The 16,927-nt window shown below is 35.6% G+C and overlaps 1 protein-coding gene across 3 annotated transcripts in view; it reads left to right on the top strand.

The window, feature by feature from the left end:
• Positions 1 to 16,927, top strand: part of HIBADH (3-hydroxyisobutyrate dehydrogenase) — an 86,215-nt gene that overhangs the window by 56,735 nt on the left and 12,553 nt on the right. For all 3 annotated transcript variants that reach the window (XM_053944584.1, XM_053944592.1, XM_053944602.1), the window contains 2 exons: positions 12,725 to 12,858; positions 13,414 to 13,490. In XM_053944584.1, coding sequence (XP_053800559.1) covers positions 12,725 to 12,858; positions 13,414 to 13,490 — 211 coding nt within the window. The remainder of the gene's footprint in view (positions 1 to 12,724; positions 12,859 to 13,413; positions 13,491 to 16,927) is intronic.

The following is a 16,927-nucleotide window of genomic DNA, read 5'->3' as shown; positions in this document are numbered from 1 at the left end:
GAAAATTCCACCCTAATGCTTAAAATACTTTGCACGTAAATGCAAATATTACTTAATTTTAAGTTGCATTTTTCTTAAATTAAATTTGAGTAAAGAATATTGCAAGGCATGTGTCCAGCAAATAATAAGAAATGTTGAGGTTTTTTTCTGCTACCTGGAGCAGAGAACTGCGGAGTTTTCTTTCTCTCTGTCCTCTGCCTCCTCCAACTGAGCCGGTGTAATGTGTTTTAGTGCAAAACTGACTGTTGTTCAAAGGCAACGCTTAGAGGCATTTCACCTTAAGGTATAGGCAGGCTGGCCTAAAGTGTGAGCTTCTCACGGTTTTCATAATTGACACTAGAAAAGTGTTTTATTTTCATATATTATATATTTTTTGTAGAAGACATTATGTTTAATATTAATTACCATGAGAACCGTGTTCCCCTCAGTATTAACTCTAAAACTGAGAAGTTGTGGAGTTTTCATATAGAAGTACATTTTTATACATTTATATAAATGGTTACAGAGCGGGAAAACATTTTGTGAAGAAATTAGCACGCTATATATTTTAAGGGAAGTTTAAAAAAGGCATCTTGAAGGCAAACATTTAAGTTCCTCAAACTGCCTTCTTTTTTTTTTTTTTTTTTTTTTTTTTTTTTTTTCTATTTTTTGTTAAGGTTAAATAGCTGCTAAAACTGCCAAGAGAACCGGGATAACATGAAAAAGCTGTAGGCCGCTAGAGGTCACTATTTGGTAATCAACTTCTAATGAACCAGAACTGTCGAGAAGGCCAATAAATTACACTGTGGATTTTTCTAATTATGAATTCCTATTTAATCATTCAATGACAAGTTAACTGTGGCAGCGGTTCTATGTACTTTGCATACACAGTTATGTTAATGTACTATTATATTTCTTAGGATGGAGGTCCTCCATCATTAGAGCAGTTCATTACCAAAGAGTCTCTTATCTAATCATAATTACTGATTATGAGAAATAATTAACTTTGTTACCCTCTTGATTCTGTTCGTTGGCAAAATGCAATCTTTCTCTTTTCTTGTTTTTTAAATGGAGGGCCAGCCCAAGTACTGACTTTCAATACCTTTACATTGTAAAAAAAAGGTTAAATTGGTTTTGTGCAAAATTGCCTAAGTTGCAGCATTAGAATACCTACAGGAAGTATGGAAAAAAGAGATATACAAGTATTATAGTGGTGTTCCTTAAGTTGCCATTCAGCACAGTTAAATATGAAAATGTGTTTTGTTTCGTGAAAGTACAGCATTTGGAGCATGTAAACATTTGTAAATTTAAGCCATATGATTGCATATTGGCTCATCCTGAAACAATAAAAGTAATAATAAAAATAGTATCTATTCTTAAAAATATTTCCATATTAAACTTAGAATTAGTTCACACATAAAGAAATATGACTTTTAATTCAATTACAAGGGTTTGAACCCATTGTATAAGTAGCATCAAATACATTTGAGAACACTGAAAAGTACATTGCATTTTAGGCTGGAGGGCAATGCTAAATCTAGTTCTCTGAAAGAGATGTGCTATCTGTTTTGCAAGAGAGGTAATAATAGAATTATGTGTAGAGGATCCCTGAACAGGAAATAGAACTGGGAAAGGCCTTGAAACAAAAGGATTCTTTAAATAGAATCTTTCCAATCTTTCCAATTGCTGGTTTTCTAGCAGTTGTTGTAATCTTGTGTTATTGTACTGCTTTGCCTTCCAGAGCCTTAAAGCTTTGAGAATTAACTTTGACTATGCTGAAATTAGGCAGCAGAAAGTGATTTGTTACTTTGTAGGTAATAGTTAGGCATGCTTTAAAATAAGCATATATTTTAACAGAGAAGCTGAAAGATAAGACTGTGTGAGCTATTGACTGTATCCAGAGGCAAGATTCAATGCCAAAGTGCTTAAAGAAAGCATAGACATATCTGAAGCAATGCACTCTGATGACGGTTCAGATTGTCAGTAAAATTCTTGGTCTCATACCACCGATGACACTTGAAGGGACAGAGTTCAAAAGTTCATTCAAAAATGTTCAATGCAATCTTCACTCCTATTATTTATGCATTTCTTTCCAGTTTCATTTCGTAAACCTCTGTCAGTTGTCCTCTCATAGACTGCACCCAAAACAGGTAAAATTAAAACTTTCAGCTGAGCAACCCTCCAGGAGAAAATACTGGAGACTGATTTATTTTAAAATTACCTGTCTGACACTTCTTTCTGGCTATACATTTCTATTTAATTTTCAAATTTTGTTAGATTCCTGCTATTAAATACTAGGTACTTTTTTAAATGTTGTGAATGTAAATATGCCCCTATTGATTGGGATTGGTATATGGCATTGCTACATCTTCAACTCTTTAAAATAAACCAGTAATGCTTAAGAGCATATATGCTATGTTATCCACCCCATTTAAATGCTTTTTGTTTCGTTTTTGTGTGTTTATTGTCTTAATTTTCTTATATGACATGAAAGGACTAATGAATACATCAATAGAAATTTACCTGCTTCTACCACTGGCTATTTAAAAAGCCAGCCTTTTATTAAGAACACTTGAACCCATACCTGTTGAATAATGCAGTTTAAATGCATATTTCAGTGTGACTGTATTTTTCTTTTTTTAGTGATGTGCTTAATGCCTTCACTATTCAAAAAAAAAATGCCATGTTTTGTTGGGTTTAGGGGCCTCTAGAAAGGTAATATGATAAAATCATAAAGTACTGAAGTGTTTCAAGTATTTCATATTTGTAAAAGAGGATTGATATCTTAGAATTGTACTAATACTGGAGAAACATGTAATAATACTAAATATCCCTGGTTTATTTTTTCTTGAAGGTTCTTGTTTTGATGTTATAGTGGAGGGGTTTCTTCAGTTTTTATGTATCTATTCCACAGAACTATGTAAACATAGTTGCATTTTGCTGTGGAGTTAAGGTAGAGTGTGCAAGTATTTTGTACTTTCCAGAGACATTCAAGTCCAAAGTAGCAAAATCTGCAAACCTGGTGACATACAGCTGACATTTCCTTGTGATTTGAAGAGCTCAACAAGACTGACCACACATCTGGTTTTGTTAGTTATGCATTTGCATGTATGTTGTTCAGTCAAAATGGATGAGATGAAAAGCTGTGATGGCAAAGTGATTTGCTGGATCTGTTTGTGGCTTTTGCTTGTTCCATGCAAACATTAAGCTTCTGGAGGCTTGATGTTCATTTTGGTATTGTTAGAACAACTAATTAAGAATATAAGCATCGCTTTTCTGGGATTTTGCCTTCTTTTTTTTTCAAAGAGAACATCATAAACGTCTATCCCTTTGAGTTTTTCTTCTGTAGTCACACAACAGTCTGTTTTCTGGTTGATGATCTTCTGCATAGAGTAGAAGCTTTTCAAGAAGGCAAGATTATGATGATACTGGAAATTGAGCTCTTCCCTCTTTCTAACACCCAACAAAAATTATTCTTGATTTTGCAGTATGTGATTGGGATAAAGTTTTATTTCTAGGACTTGAAGCCTCATCAGTTAAGATACTGTCTGTTGAATTTTAGTTGTGTGGAGGGTTAACAGTGGCCCACATAGTGGAGGAACTGCATGCATGTTCATGTTTAATTTTTGGACTTCTCCTAAAAGACCAGAATTTCAAGCAGTAGTGCTGGGCAAGATTTGTTTTCTTTGAAGAAGGACTATTTTCTTTGTTTCTTTTGTATTCAATATTTCACGTGTATTTGATGCTGTACTTGCTCAGAACCCAGCAACATTTAATCAGACAGCTCAGTGTCAGGTGCTTTACATTTGGACTGTCTGAAATCTGCTTTGAAATTTTGGGATCTTGTATATGTGGAATGTATTGCTTCTGTTCATCCCTGGCTGTACAGCCTTCTTGCTGATGTTCAGATAAAAAATTAAATACTTGTTTTGAACTGTGCTGAGCTCTGTGCATGTAGTTTTGCTGTCCACAACTGTAGGTACATGCAGCATGTTGTTGTTAAGTTTTCATATTTCTGTATAGGTCTGGAGATGAGATTTAGACCATGTATCTAAATATCAGTGATGTGTAAAGGAGTAGCTAAATCTGGTACTCCAGCAACACCAAAAGGATGTTTCTGTTGCCTATGATTTTGTGGTGGAGTATGGGTCAAAGGTGGAGAATGGGAAAGAAAACTGTAATGAACTGCTGTTTCTTAATGTTTTTAATACAATATTTTGGGTGAAAATAAGCAGATAAGTTGATCAATCATACTGTATTTCCTTTCTTATTGTACTGCTGTTAACCTTTTTACTTGCTAACGTTTCAGGTGCTTTGGTATTTCTCTTTGACATTACAATGACTGGAACTAAATGTAGTGCTTTTTTAAAAATGCTGCAGACAGAACAATTTCATCAGGCCTTTCAGCTTGTATTTCTGTTGAAAAACTTGAAGTATCTTATGTGTGCATTTGTCTTTTGCAACTTATTTTCTTTGGCTGATTCCTTGGAGGCATCAGTTGCTATTTAATATAATCTCATAAAATTTTCCTTGTGCATCCCCCTCATATTAAACTGCCTCAACAACAGCTTCTAGTTTTTGCATGATTTATTGAGAGGGCAAATTCTTTTCTGTGTTTTGGCATCATTCTATAATACATCTAAAACAAATTGAAGATCTTTATTCCACCATCATGGCCAAGTTCAAGTACAAATCCCTATACAAATCTACTCAGGCCTTCTTTTGAAAACAAAGCTTCTCATGATCATTTTGCCTGTTTTGTTTAATCAGTTGTTTTTTCTTCCTCCTCCACTACTTTCTACCTTCCATTTCTGATTGTGTTTACATAATTTTTTCTGTTCCCAGAAGGGATATCCTCTTGTACTGTAACAGATGTATGTACCTCTTGTTTATATGCATGTATCATTATGATTCATGTAAATCCCTAAATATGTTTTCCTTGAGGCCTCCAATGATCCTTGCATATACAACAGCACTTCTCAGATTGGCATGTAGGACTGGAAAGTTTGGAACTGGCTTTGTCTTTGGGCAGCACCTAGCAAAATTGGGACCCAACTGTGACAGCAAGTGAAACTCTGAAGAAGTGCTCTTAGAGCAGTCTCTGCCTGCATCTTCTATCTTCATATTATTCTGAGAGGCAAAATCTGTTTAATTACGCCCTCTCATGCTGGGCTGCCCAGAACAGGTAGCATATTGCTCACCTCTCTTGCATCCTTCTTTCAGTGTCTACTACTGCTAGGAAAATAGCTGCATGGAGCATTAATGCTGATGCACACAGTGTGATCCACTCGTCTTCATTCTTGCCAGTGCTTGTGGGAGAGGGGGTGGAGGAGGAGGAGGAGGGAATTATTATTCTGCTGCTGACATAGGGAGAATGAGAGTAGCTTGATGCAACAGAAGATTATGTTCCCTAAGGATAAACAAACAGAAGGAGATAAATTAGGAGAGAGGATAATCCTGTTAATATGTGCATTCCTTAATTCTGATCCAGTTTTTCAAAACGTATGATTTCACAGAGGTTAGAAATTTAATTAATACCTGTAAACCATCTCTTCAAGTTTACCTTTCAGATTGTGGAGTAGTGTTTTGAGTTGGCATTTGAGATGCACAAATTTGCTTATAAACAGGAATTGTAAGTAGTAATATGAATACCACGTGAGGGAAAAATAATAATGTGCACATCACCATCCCTTCTTTAATTAAAAAAAAAAAAAACAACTTTGGTTCTCTGGACTTTTTCACAATACTGTTTGTTAGGAAGTCAGGGCAGCTTATTCCTTGCAATCTTCTTGTTGCTTTTTCAGCAGAAGCTGGGCCATTGTGATATTTATCTGAATTCAAACAAGGCTAATTAAAAGAGCTGCTGACAGTTGTTGTGATCTGACTTTGACTGGAGCTTGATGGTCATTATGGGTAAATAATGAACTAGGTCTGCAAATGTAGCAGCTGCCAACTTGGGATAGAAGAACAGCTATTGCGTCCAATTTAAGGATCTATCGACCGCTTCCCTTTTCCCTGCAGATCTTCTTCCTAGCAGAAAACTAATGTTTTATACTGCTTTGTTTTGTGGTTTCAGCTATTTCTAATATAGTCTATAATTTCCTCTTAAATATTTAACCTAGTCCATTATTAGCTTTCAGAGTTAACAACTTTTCCATTGGGCTTTCTTTGCATTTTTATTTTGTTTTGTTTTGTGGGTGGGTTTTTTGCAGTTTGTTTTTATGTACAATGTAACTGCTTAAATAATGATGATCATGTGTATTTAATTTGCCTGTTGCTGCAGAATAAAAATCCATTAGGTTTTTTTCTCTGTACAGCCATAATCTCACAAATTGTATAATTCGATTATGCCATAAAAGAGATGTTTCTACTTCTTTAAGCGTGCTTTTGTCTGGATTAATATTCGAGTGCTTGTTGTATAAATCTTGAAATCACTGACCTGAACCTCCATTTCCATTTTTGCTCAGAAATCACTAGCTTATGAGGTTTGGTGATTCAAAGCTCTATTTGTCAGAAGAGAGAAACAGCAATGACTTTCACTAAGGGGCACTTCCAAGTACGTTGTCGCTTCATCATGAGCTTTGCCTTGTCCCGTTAGCAAGTAGGAATGGTATCTTAAAGGGAAAATGACAAATTTTAATAATAGATTAAATCAACTTTCTTCTAGAGTCCCGGCCATTATAAATGCAGGACAAACTACAGAATTTTATATACAGAGGAACTTGCATCTACCCAGCATTTACTCAGCTGCCATTAAAAAAGGCAGCGTGCATTATGTAAAATGTACGGAGGCACTTGTGCATTAGTGCATAATGCAGCAGAACTAGGGATCTTGCTGAGAAGAAATGATCCCAAGCGTGCCCCTAAAAGACAAGTCTTGCTTTGAGATATAATGATGAAAAATTGCCCATTTATTTGTGTCTTTGTGTTTCAGCAAAAACGAAACTTGGACTCGTTGAGTGTCGTGCTGCCGCAGGGGTTTTGTGCATGTTTGTGTGCGTCCATGGGCACAGGCGTTTCTGTGCCTGCTTGGAAAGGCCAGCGATACGTTAACAAGGGGTTATGTTATGCTGGTTTATGTTAAACCAGATCACCCCCTAACATGTGCAGAGTCATTCATCTGTGTCACCAAAACCCAAGAGAACATCTGACATGGACTTCGAAACAGAAACAGTGATCACTTACAAATCAAACATGGCACGCTCTAAACCGATTGTGCACGGCAATCTTTTCGAGAAAGGACAACTAATTGAACATGATAAAGTGTAAAGTTAATTAACACCTTTAAATTTGTTGATTACTTTCACGGGATTATATTGTTCGTTGAGGAGCAGCTTTCTGTCCCAGCTGTCGCCTTTTTAGCGAATGTCGCTGGTAAACAATAGAGACACCATAACAAGTCGTAAATGGTCCCTGTGACAGCAGCCCCTTGTGAGGCTGCATCTGTAGAAAATGATTAGAACAATTGCATTTTAAAGACGGCTCACATTGCAGCCCGGTCCCATCGGTCCTCTTCTTTATCTCTGCTGATGGCAGACTGGTTACAACATTTAAGTTCTTTTGAGCAAATTAAGTGATTTACTGTGTTTTAGTTATAAGGCAGCAGAATAGCTTCATAGGTCTAGCTTTGATGCTGATTTTTGTAATAGGGAGAAACACAAGCCCTTGGAGTGGCAGTGTGCTGTGGGGTTTTTTTCTGAGTCTGTTCCATTTACTTGTTTCCTGGAAATAGATTGATGATGGCAGACATTGTCTAATAAGAAAGTAGAAAACATTGATACCCTACTTATATTTTATAAGATAACAAGTCTCTTCATGGTTATTTTAAATTTAAATATTCTTTTATTTCCACTAGGGATTTATAGCTGATTTTGCCTTTACATGCCTTTTAATTGCTTTTAGATTTATATATGTAGCAAAACAATAGTAACCTTTTCAGTTAATCTTTCCTTGTGTATCTTGGTTTAACTTTTCGTGAGTTGCAAAGACAAAGTATTTTGTGTGAGCTGGCAGGTACTTAAAATCTGCTTGGTCCTTAAAAATAAATACACACTCACACAAGGTACACAGATGTAGCTTCTCAAGCTCAGCCTATGTGAAAGAGAGCAAATATGACAAGAACCTGCTTGTTTGAGCAGCTACAGTCACTTAAACTGAATTTTTTTTTTTTTAATCCGAATAAAAGACTAGTGTTCCCTTGCACTTCCCCAAGTGGAACAAGCAAAGCTTCAACTCCTGTGCTTGAAGGTGCAACATTGTAAAACAAGATAGAGGATTAAAGCTCTGGCAATGTTCTTCTTGTTTGTGTTTTATTTCAAATCTAGTTAGATCACAAAATTAGTTGTTAAAATTGCAGCTAAATGTTGAGTAGAAAAATAACAGAATAGATTATTTTTTACTGAAGCTTCTTGATATTACAGCCTTCATCTCTTACTTGTCCTTCAGAGACTCTGAAACAGCTCCGTTTATATCATTTTGGTCTCAACTTTGTCAACAATGAATTTTTTTGTCTGCAGATGCAGCGCAACAGTGGTTTAAATATGTTGGCACAGGGATATGCTTGGGTGCATTGTCTTTCCAGCAGTGTTGCTGTTTTCAGTGTTGCCACGATGATGGTGCTGTAATGCATAGCCTTACAATATCACTTCTTTTTATCTCATTTGCCCTCTGTTCTTACAAAAATGTAATAAAGCTGAAACCAAAAGCAGATACTTTCATATAACACCTTTACATTAACATCTCTTTTCTAGCAAATTGTGTTCTTAATAATAAGCAAACTGATAGAAACTAAGCGGTTTTAATGATGTAGCTACAGAGCTAAGACCTTTCTGGGCTTTCTATGGAACTGGAAACATCAGTGGCAAATTTCAAGGTTTTTTTGCAGCAACATGAAATACTGTTTAAATAAGCACAGGAAAGTGAATACGGAAGGGCAACGTGTCTGTCAAACAAGGCTGCTTGGCCTGGATGCTAAAACTTGAGGTAATTTTCAGACTGTTCCAGGGTAGCTGCAACCAGTTCCTGTTGACATGTGAGGGCTCCTAAGTCTCCATTCCTATTTTTGTCTAAAATGTTGAACTTAAGAACTGCTCTGTAGCAAGTTCAATGAGCAATCCATTGGCAATCGAATGGGAAGCACCTGGATTGAACTTGCCTCACAAGTAGCACAGCCAGATGTGACAGGGTGCTTTGAAGTGCAGTTCTTCATGTACCTCTTTTGATAAACAACTTATTGCAGATCTTCATCCAAAACCTGCTAGTATGCAAGTGGGAAACTCATCTCCAAGTGGATATGCCATATGCTGCAGTACTACTCTGTAACTTCTCACCATATTTTTTCCCAGAGCCATTTTCTTGCATATCCCCTCACCTAGCTAGATCTCTTGTTTTTCTGCAGTCCTGTTCCTGTCTGTATCTCTGGGACAAACTCTGATGCTGTTGGAACCAACAGAATTGGAGTTGATCTGCTCTGTGGGATCTGCTGGTATAATGACCTTGCAGGAGTCTGCACATAGGTGTGGGTTATTATCCTAGAGAAACCAAGTGTAAGACTGCGGCTATGGGCTCCAGCAGTCTTGCTTTACAGCAGAGAAGGAAATCTTAACACATGCTAATCATAGATACAGTTTCTCTGAAAACTATCCCCAAGGATGTGAAGAGACTTTCTGTATTTTAGAAAGAACAGATAGATTTTAAACGACTTTTGACCCTCACAGCAGTGGTACATAAAGCATTATCTTAGGTGGCAAGACTTCATATGAAAAATAATAGTTAGCATATTTAAATTGCATTAGCTGTTCTGCATCTCTATTGCTCTGTTTAGTGTTAAAACCTGATAATACTTAACTGGCTTGTGTTGGTATGGAAGCTGTGATTGTGAAAGAAGGCTGTGCATTCTTGTATAATGATTTTTTTTAATTTCTATTTTTAGCTGAAGTTACAGTTCTTGTACTCCTAGACTCCATGCCAATTTTTTTTTTTTTATTTTCCAGTCTTAAAAATTTGCTGTGTTGCTCATTTGATTCTGATAAAATAGCAGATAGTTGGTAAAGACCCTAGGTGATAAAATCTACCATGAAGCAAATAGGTTTCTGTTTTTAAAACAAGAGTTTTCCAAGCCTTCTGCATTATACAACAAATTGGTCTCTTTTTTTCTACTTAACTAATTTATTTTTGCTTCTTGAAATGTGTTTGAACAAGTGAGAGAGTGCAGCTGTCAGAAGATTAACCAGCTGAAAACTATTGTCAGCATTAATTTTGCTCTAATAAATGAATCTCTGAAGCTATTTAGCAGTCTGTAATCTAGATACAAGGCTATTGACCTATGATGGATAGTACTGGATTTTGTTTGTAAGCTTTGACTTAAATTGTCTACTTAATTTGCTGCAGGTCAGATCACAGGATTAGTGGTAAAGGCCATTATGTGGTTTGAATAAAAATAACTAGAGGAATGGAATGAAAATCATTGTGTTTATTAATGTAGCAATCTTTGCGGTCATGTACATAGTGAACTGGTAGCCAAAAAGACAACAATGACCTGTTTATGCTAGCTAGTTTGGGCTTTGCTCTTTGCCCAGTTCCTGTGAGTTGCCTGGAGAGGAGTTGTTCAAGTGAGATCAAGGATTGGCTGAAAATTGGGTGTCTCTCAACCTGGGCAGGAAGATCTTCACCGCTGTATATTTTTCAGTACCTCGGCAGTGTTCTGTATACAGACCGATTGTTTCATTAAAGCTGTGGGTCTGAGTTCTCCTGGATGCTCCAGTTCTGGACTTAATAGCACAAGAAAGATACAGATTTACTGGAGTGAGTCCAGCTAAGGGCCATGAAGATGGAAAAGGGTCTGGAACATCTTCCATATGAAGAGAGACTGAGAGAGCTGAGACTGTTTAGCATGAAGGGAAGGCTCAGGGGGGATCTTATCAATGTGTATAAAGACCCGATGGGAGAGAATTAAGTAAGGGAGCTACACTCTGCTCAGTAGTGCCTAGTGACAGGACAGGAGGCACAAATCAAAACTCAAGAAATTCTGTCTGAAGCACCAGAAAACACTTTTTTTTTTTACTGTGAGGTTAGGCAAACAGTGGAAGAAGTTACCTAGAGAGGCTGTGGAGTCTCCCTCCTTAGAGATACTTGAAGGCTGACTGAACACAGTCCTGGGCAACATGCCTCAGGCTGGCCCTCCTTGAGCAGGGGGGTTGAATGAACTTGAGAGGCCACTTCCAGCCCCCAGAATCCTGTGATTCTAGGTTCTAATATAGGCTGAGCAGGTCATCACTGGGAGCATCTTTACTGTTGCCTAGTTTTGCATAACTGGTGGGTATTTACTCTTTTTGAGACTTTGATCTGCCAAATTTGTCTGAAATTCTTCAGTGACTTAAAAAGATAGTAGATGTTGAAAGGCAGGATGGGAAAAACAAATACTTGCAAGATACAGAAAGGGGCATTTGTAGACATAGCCACACAGAGGAGTTGCACACAGTGAGAGTATCAATTGAAATTTTTATTGAGAAGCAAAAAAAAAAAAAAAAAAAAAAAAAAAAAAAAAAAAAAAAAAATCAACAAATTCTTCATTGTGAAAAGCTGCAGTGTAACTATCCTTGATGTTGTAAACAAAGTCCAAAACTGACCACTTCCTTAGCTGTGGTACAGCACTTCGGAGCACTGTACCTAATTGAGCATGTTTAATTTGAAAGTCAGTTGTTATCTGCAGCTGTACACCCCAACCAGCCAATGTTTGATGCATAGCACTGAAAATTCATTGTGGCTATGCTTCTTGCCAGAGTGAAAATTAGTGAGGAAGCTGATCTGTTCATCAGTTTAGGCCAAATTTTCCTAAGCAGTTATACCCATTAAATACTGGGATTTAAGTTAGGGATGTAAGAGTAATTCATATTAGAATTAGGCTTCTTTTAAGGAATAGAATATTTCATGGAGTGGAGGTAATAAATATCACATGAAAAATTTGCCGGTGTTTTGCTTAGGAACTGTATAGTCAAAGAACTATGGTGTGTGTTTACTGAACTGTGCTAAAGACAGGACAGACTACAGGAATAAAACTGGGAATAATGTGTTTGTGTATGTGTATGAATAATTTTTACATTGTCTTTACATAATAATTGCATCATTGTAGATACATTAAGTTTATGTGTGGGAACTCACTTAAAGCTTCTCAGATTAAGGAGAATTTTGCTTCAGATTAAGAACATCATAAACTGCAGAAATTCAGAAGACTTGATTTTATATGCTTGTGTCTTTTAGCTATTCAATCATGTGAAAATCGGGAAGCATTGATAAAAATTAGCCTAGATTTGGAAAGGCTGATAAAAGCAGAGTTGTCTTTGAGTAGTAGTTTATTAATGGTTGTATGTGAAGAGTAGTTTGATAAAAGAGAAATTTTATTTAGTAATTTAGTTAGTGAATTTTGTGGAGTGCAAAGTTGAAGGAAAAGTTGATTGTTTCTTTGTATAAACTATAAAAAGTTTTATGCCAGTTTTATGCAAGTCTTATGACTTTTCTGCTAGTGTGCCTGGAAGATAAGGTGGTTTTATCTCCATCAGATATTTGAGAATTTAGATTGCTGATCTTTGAGTACTGGGAATGTAGGGTTACTTTTACATAGAATTTGAGAGATTCATCGTAAGTGAAGTATTAATTTTGCATCATCAGACCTTTACTGGTAAGAGAAACTGCCTAAGTTTTAAGGCTTTTTAATAGTGTTATTAAATCCAATGTTATCTTGATTCAGGTGTTGGAGCTGCTCGAGCTGGAAACCTTACTTTCATGGTTGGTGGAGTGGAACAAGAATTTAATGCTGCCAAAGAGTTGCTGACATGCATGGGTTCTAATGTGATTTACTGTGGAGAGGTTGGAACCGGACAGGTAATGCTTTCTGTAGGGCTAATAGCTGTCTCAGTCTTTCCTTTTTCTGGCTTTTTATTTATTGATGCCTACTCTTTTACTCAAGAACTAAAGGCTTGAGTATCTTCAAACATTTAGTATCTTCATACTTCTTTGTTTGTCTCTAACCTTGTGTTTGTAAATAACGTCATGGCACTTTTGTCCAATATGTTGTGTAACTTAGTATAAAAATCTGACTGGTATTTCTTCACACTGGCTTGTTGAGATTATACTTCTTAGGGGAGAGACATTTTGATTTTGTTTCATCTGAATTTAGATTTACTGGATGTTCTGAAGAACAAAGAGCCCCTACATGGCATGTGTGCTAGCTGAGCAGTACTAAGAAAAAAGGTATTTTTTAATCTGTGAAGGAGCCATAGAGCAACTTTCATTAACTTTGTGCTATCACAGATCTGTGTTTTCTCTAGAAGAAAGCTGCCAGAACATACTTGATCATATTGTCCTGGGCCTAGTGGATTGCTTTATGTTAATTCTATGAAAATGCATAAACTAATTGATGGTTTCACCTGTTTTCAGGCTGCAAAGATCTGCAACAACATGCTATTGGCCATCAGTATGATTGGAACTGCTGAGGCTATGAATCTTGGAATCAGGTTGGTTTGATTTTTGTGGTGGACTGAACACCACAAAAACATTTTTTCCATGTTTACAGTTTTTATATATTATGGTTGACTTTTACTGAGATGATGATTAAAATAAATAGGTAAACTTTTTGCCAGCAGTTATCTTAAAAAGCCGTGAACAGGCTAAAGGGATTATTTAACTAAAGGAACTATTTTCAGCATGGGAATATTCTCTTGTATTGGCTGCATAGGTTGTTACATTCTACAGCTGAACTTGTTTATTTGTTCTGCTGTAGTGTAGCCTACAATAATGTTTGTTATTCATTATAAACATCCAGAGCTAATACAGAGGTAAGTTTTTGTTTGTATTCTAAAGTAATGTACAGTCTATTCAGAATATTATACTCCCATATGGCTCTCATTGGCTTTGTTTAATTCTTAAATTGTTCCAAGATCTATTGTAAAGTGAAACTTCTACTACAGTGTGTATATCAAATTAAGATGAAAGCATAAAACAGAACATCTACCTTTCTTTGACTTCATGAGAGCACTTTGTCCTAATTGCCAAAACTCCTAGTTTGTCAAAAAGCTGCAGTATACTCCACTACACTCTTGCCAGTGCTGGCTACCATTTCTTTTCTAGCATGTGCTACATCTAATTTTAAAGTGGTGCCATATTTGAGCAAAATTATTTTTATTTTCCAATTGTGATGTATTTGTTTTGCTGTGGTCTTTGTAGTTTTGTTTTATTTTCCGAGTGCATGCAAGTACCAGTTCAGTATCAAGGCATTTGAACTTCAAATAAATTCTTGTAGCCAAATCAAAATAATTTGCAAATTTATAGACAGAGAAGTCCTGTGTTTGAAGAGATTATCTTGCAATTGTGTATCTTTTAGGGTCTTTTCATTAATTATTTATCTGCACAGTTGCATCCTTAAAATTTGCCTGCTAAAACTACAGATACTGTAGGTACTTATCAACTGGGCTCAACTGAACTGTGTTCATGTGGATTTGATACACTATAAAAACAGCAAGAGGGCATCAAATGCTTAAATAAATAAAAAAGAACACCTACATATGCGCACATACACAAGACAATGTAATGGATTCACATTTCCTCTTAATTACCATATCAAGATGCAGTTGTTTTATTGAATTGCCCTTGTCTCAGATGTTAGACTGTCTTGACCTATTAAGTTGTCATGTTGTAATTGAGATAAAAGAGGAATTTGCTTTGCATCAGTGCTAATTGGTTTATCAATGTCCTGTACCATTTACATTTTAAAATTGAGAGTCTGTAATATACTGAAGCATGTCTGCATCAAGCCATAATAAAACCAGTAGCATTGTTTACAACTTTTGTAATCGAGTGTTATCCAGAAAGCTTGCATAGGGTTCTGCTTTAAGTCATGATTCACATAATAAGGCATATGCAACTAATTTTTTGTTATGGTTTTATCTACATTTGTAGGAATAACTAAAATAAAATCAAGAGGTTTGGAAGAGGGGTATTCTGGGGCATGTAAGCCCTGTGAAGAGCAAGCCGATGTCTGCAGTCACTGTAGCTTGAAGGTGTTTCGAATTTTTTCCTTTTCCAGTTTAAATTTTGAGTGAATCTGTATTCGTCATTTGTGAACAAAAATCCAATCTGAAAGTAACAATATATAAACCTCCCTACCCTACAATTAAGCTTATCAAGAGGGAACTGTATTTATTGTAGAAGAAACCTGCTGATTTAAAATCATAGTATAGAAATAGCAGAATCTCATTAGTCAAAAACTGCATGAAGTTAAAGACAGAGGTGGTTATTTAAAGCCTTATGAAGTAATTTAGAATCCTTGCATTGATTTTAATTTAGTGTGATTCAGATCTTAAGAAGAAGACTTTTGCTTATAACCAGAATAAGATTTATAAGAATACCATTTCCACTTGGAATGTGTAAAAATTTCTAATGTAGAAGTTTACTGTTGTCATTCTAATTATTAGAAATTTTGCTATGTTAATAATTTCAGGAAGTTTTTTTCTACTCTAAGGATAGTGTGGCTGCCTGCTCTGAAGAGAGTAGGAAACTGAACTTGATTTATCAGATTGATGCTTATCTGCTGAAGAAAGTCGGACTTTGACTTAATAATGGTAAAGGATACTGAAAATCTAAAAATTTAGAATAGGAATTGTGGAACTTAGATGTGTTCTTAACTTTCATATAGAATATAAAATGTCATTATGTCACACACTGTATATCTGCTGCATTATTTAAATTGAGTTCTAGGGACTTTGAATAATTAATTATACAAAATACTGTTGTCAGAATTAGATGTAGCTACAAGATCATATTACAACGGCTTCCATAAACCAATATATACTCTAAACTTAAGTCTTCAAAGCAGTGTGATATTAATTCTATTAATAAGCCACTTCTTCTCTAATGTTTTCATAAACCATGCAGTCTAAATTTTAATTTTCTGAAGTAGAGTGACTGTTTTAGTAATTTCATATTTTTAAATTACTGCTTTATTTGTTTTATATTTGAAATTATAGAATTTTTTCCAAACTTCAACATAAGTAGCAAATAGAAATGAGGAGGAAAGAAAACTGACATTAATGAACAAAAATTCTACAATAAACTCCCAGAAAAGTAGGCCATATTGCTATGTAATTTTACATTTATATTTCACTTGCTTTACTCAAACATCATCTTTATTTACTTATGAAGATGTCCATTTTCTCTGGAAGTTATTGGGATTATATTGCATAAATACTTTTAAAAATTTTTCCCATCCATAGTTCTGACCAATGAAATGCATGTTATGTTCAGCTTTTCCATTACTTTCCTGATGATTTATGAATGTTACTAGTAGAAGTTAAAAGGTGTGTGAGACATTGCGGAAATTAATTCACCTTGTCATTTCTATTTTCTTTTCTTTCTAGCATGTATGTTAGTGCAACTCATCAGTAGAAAAATCTTTAGTACATTTTGCTATACAGTTTTACAAGTAGTGTGCATATTGCAAAATACTGACTTACTGTGTCTAACTGACACACAGAGTACATGTAAACTGCACAAATAAAAAGTACAAACATGAAATTATACTGTCCACAGTCAGAAAATATTTTTCTTTTTCATTCGCTGATCATCTCAGTGCCAGTAACTTTGTTGTACTGAGCCCTGAGCTCCAGTGAAACAATTTCTATTACTAGCAAAATAAAGCTCAGAAATGAAATATTGCTTATACCTGGTTTGTGTTTAGCTCAGAGGGAAGTTGCTGCCTGACAGACAGTTTGCAGTCCCATCAGAAACTTTCTGCAAAGACTCAAGGAAGGGCTTATGTGGTGACACAAGACAGGACAAGGTTCATAATGTGATTGGGATTTAAGGGACAAGGAGAGCAATAAGGGCTCTATGGCAATAACCTCACTGCAAAATTAATTTGTACTTCCAATACCAGAGAAAATCATCTCTATGAAGA

The sequence above is a fragment of the Vidua chalybeata genome, chromosome 1 (genome assembly GCF_026979565.1).
Source record: "Vidua chalybeata isolate OUT-0048 chromosome 1, bVidCha1 merged haplotype, whole genome shotgun sequence".
NCBI lineage: Eukaryota > Metazoa > Chordata > Aves > Passeriformes > Viduidae > Vidua > Vidua chalybeata.
This window is presented reverse-complemented; position numbering and strand designations above follow the sequence as displayed.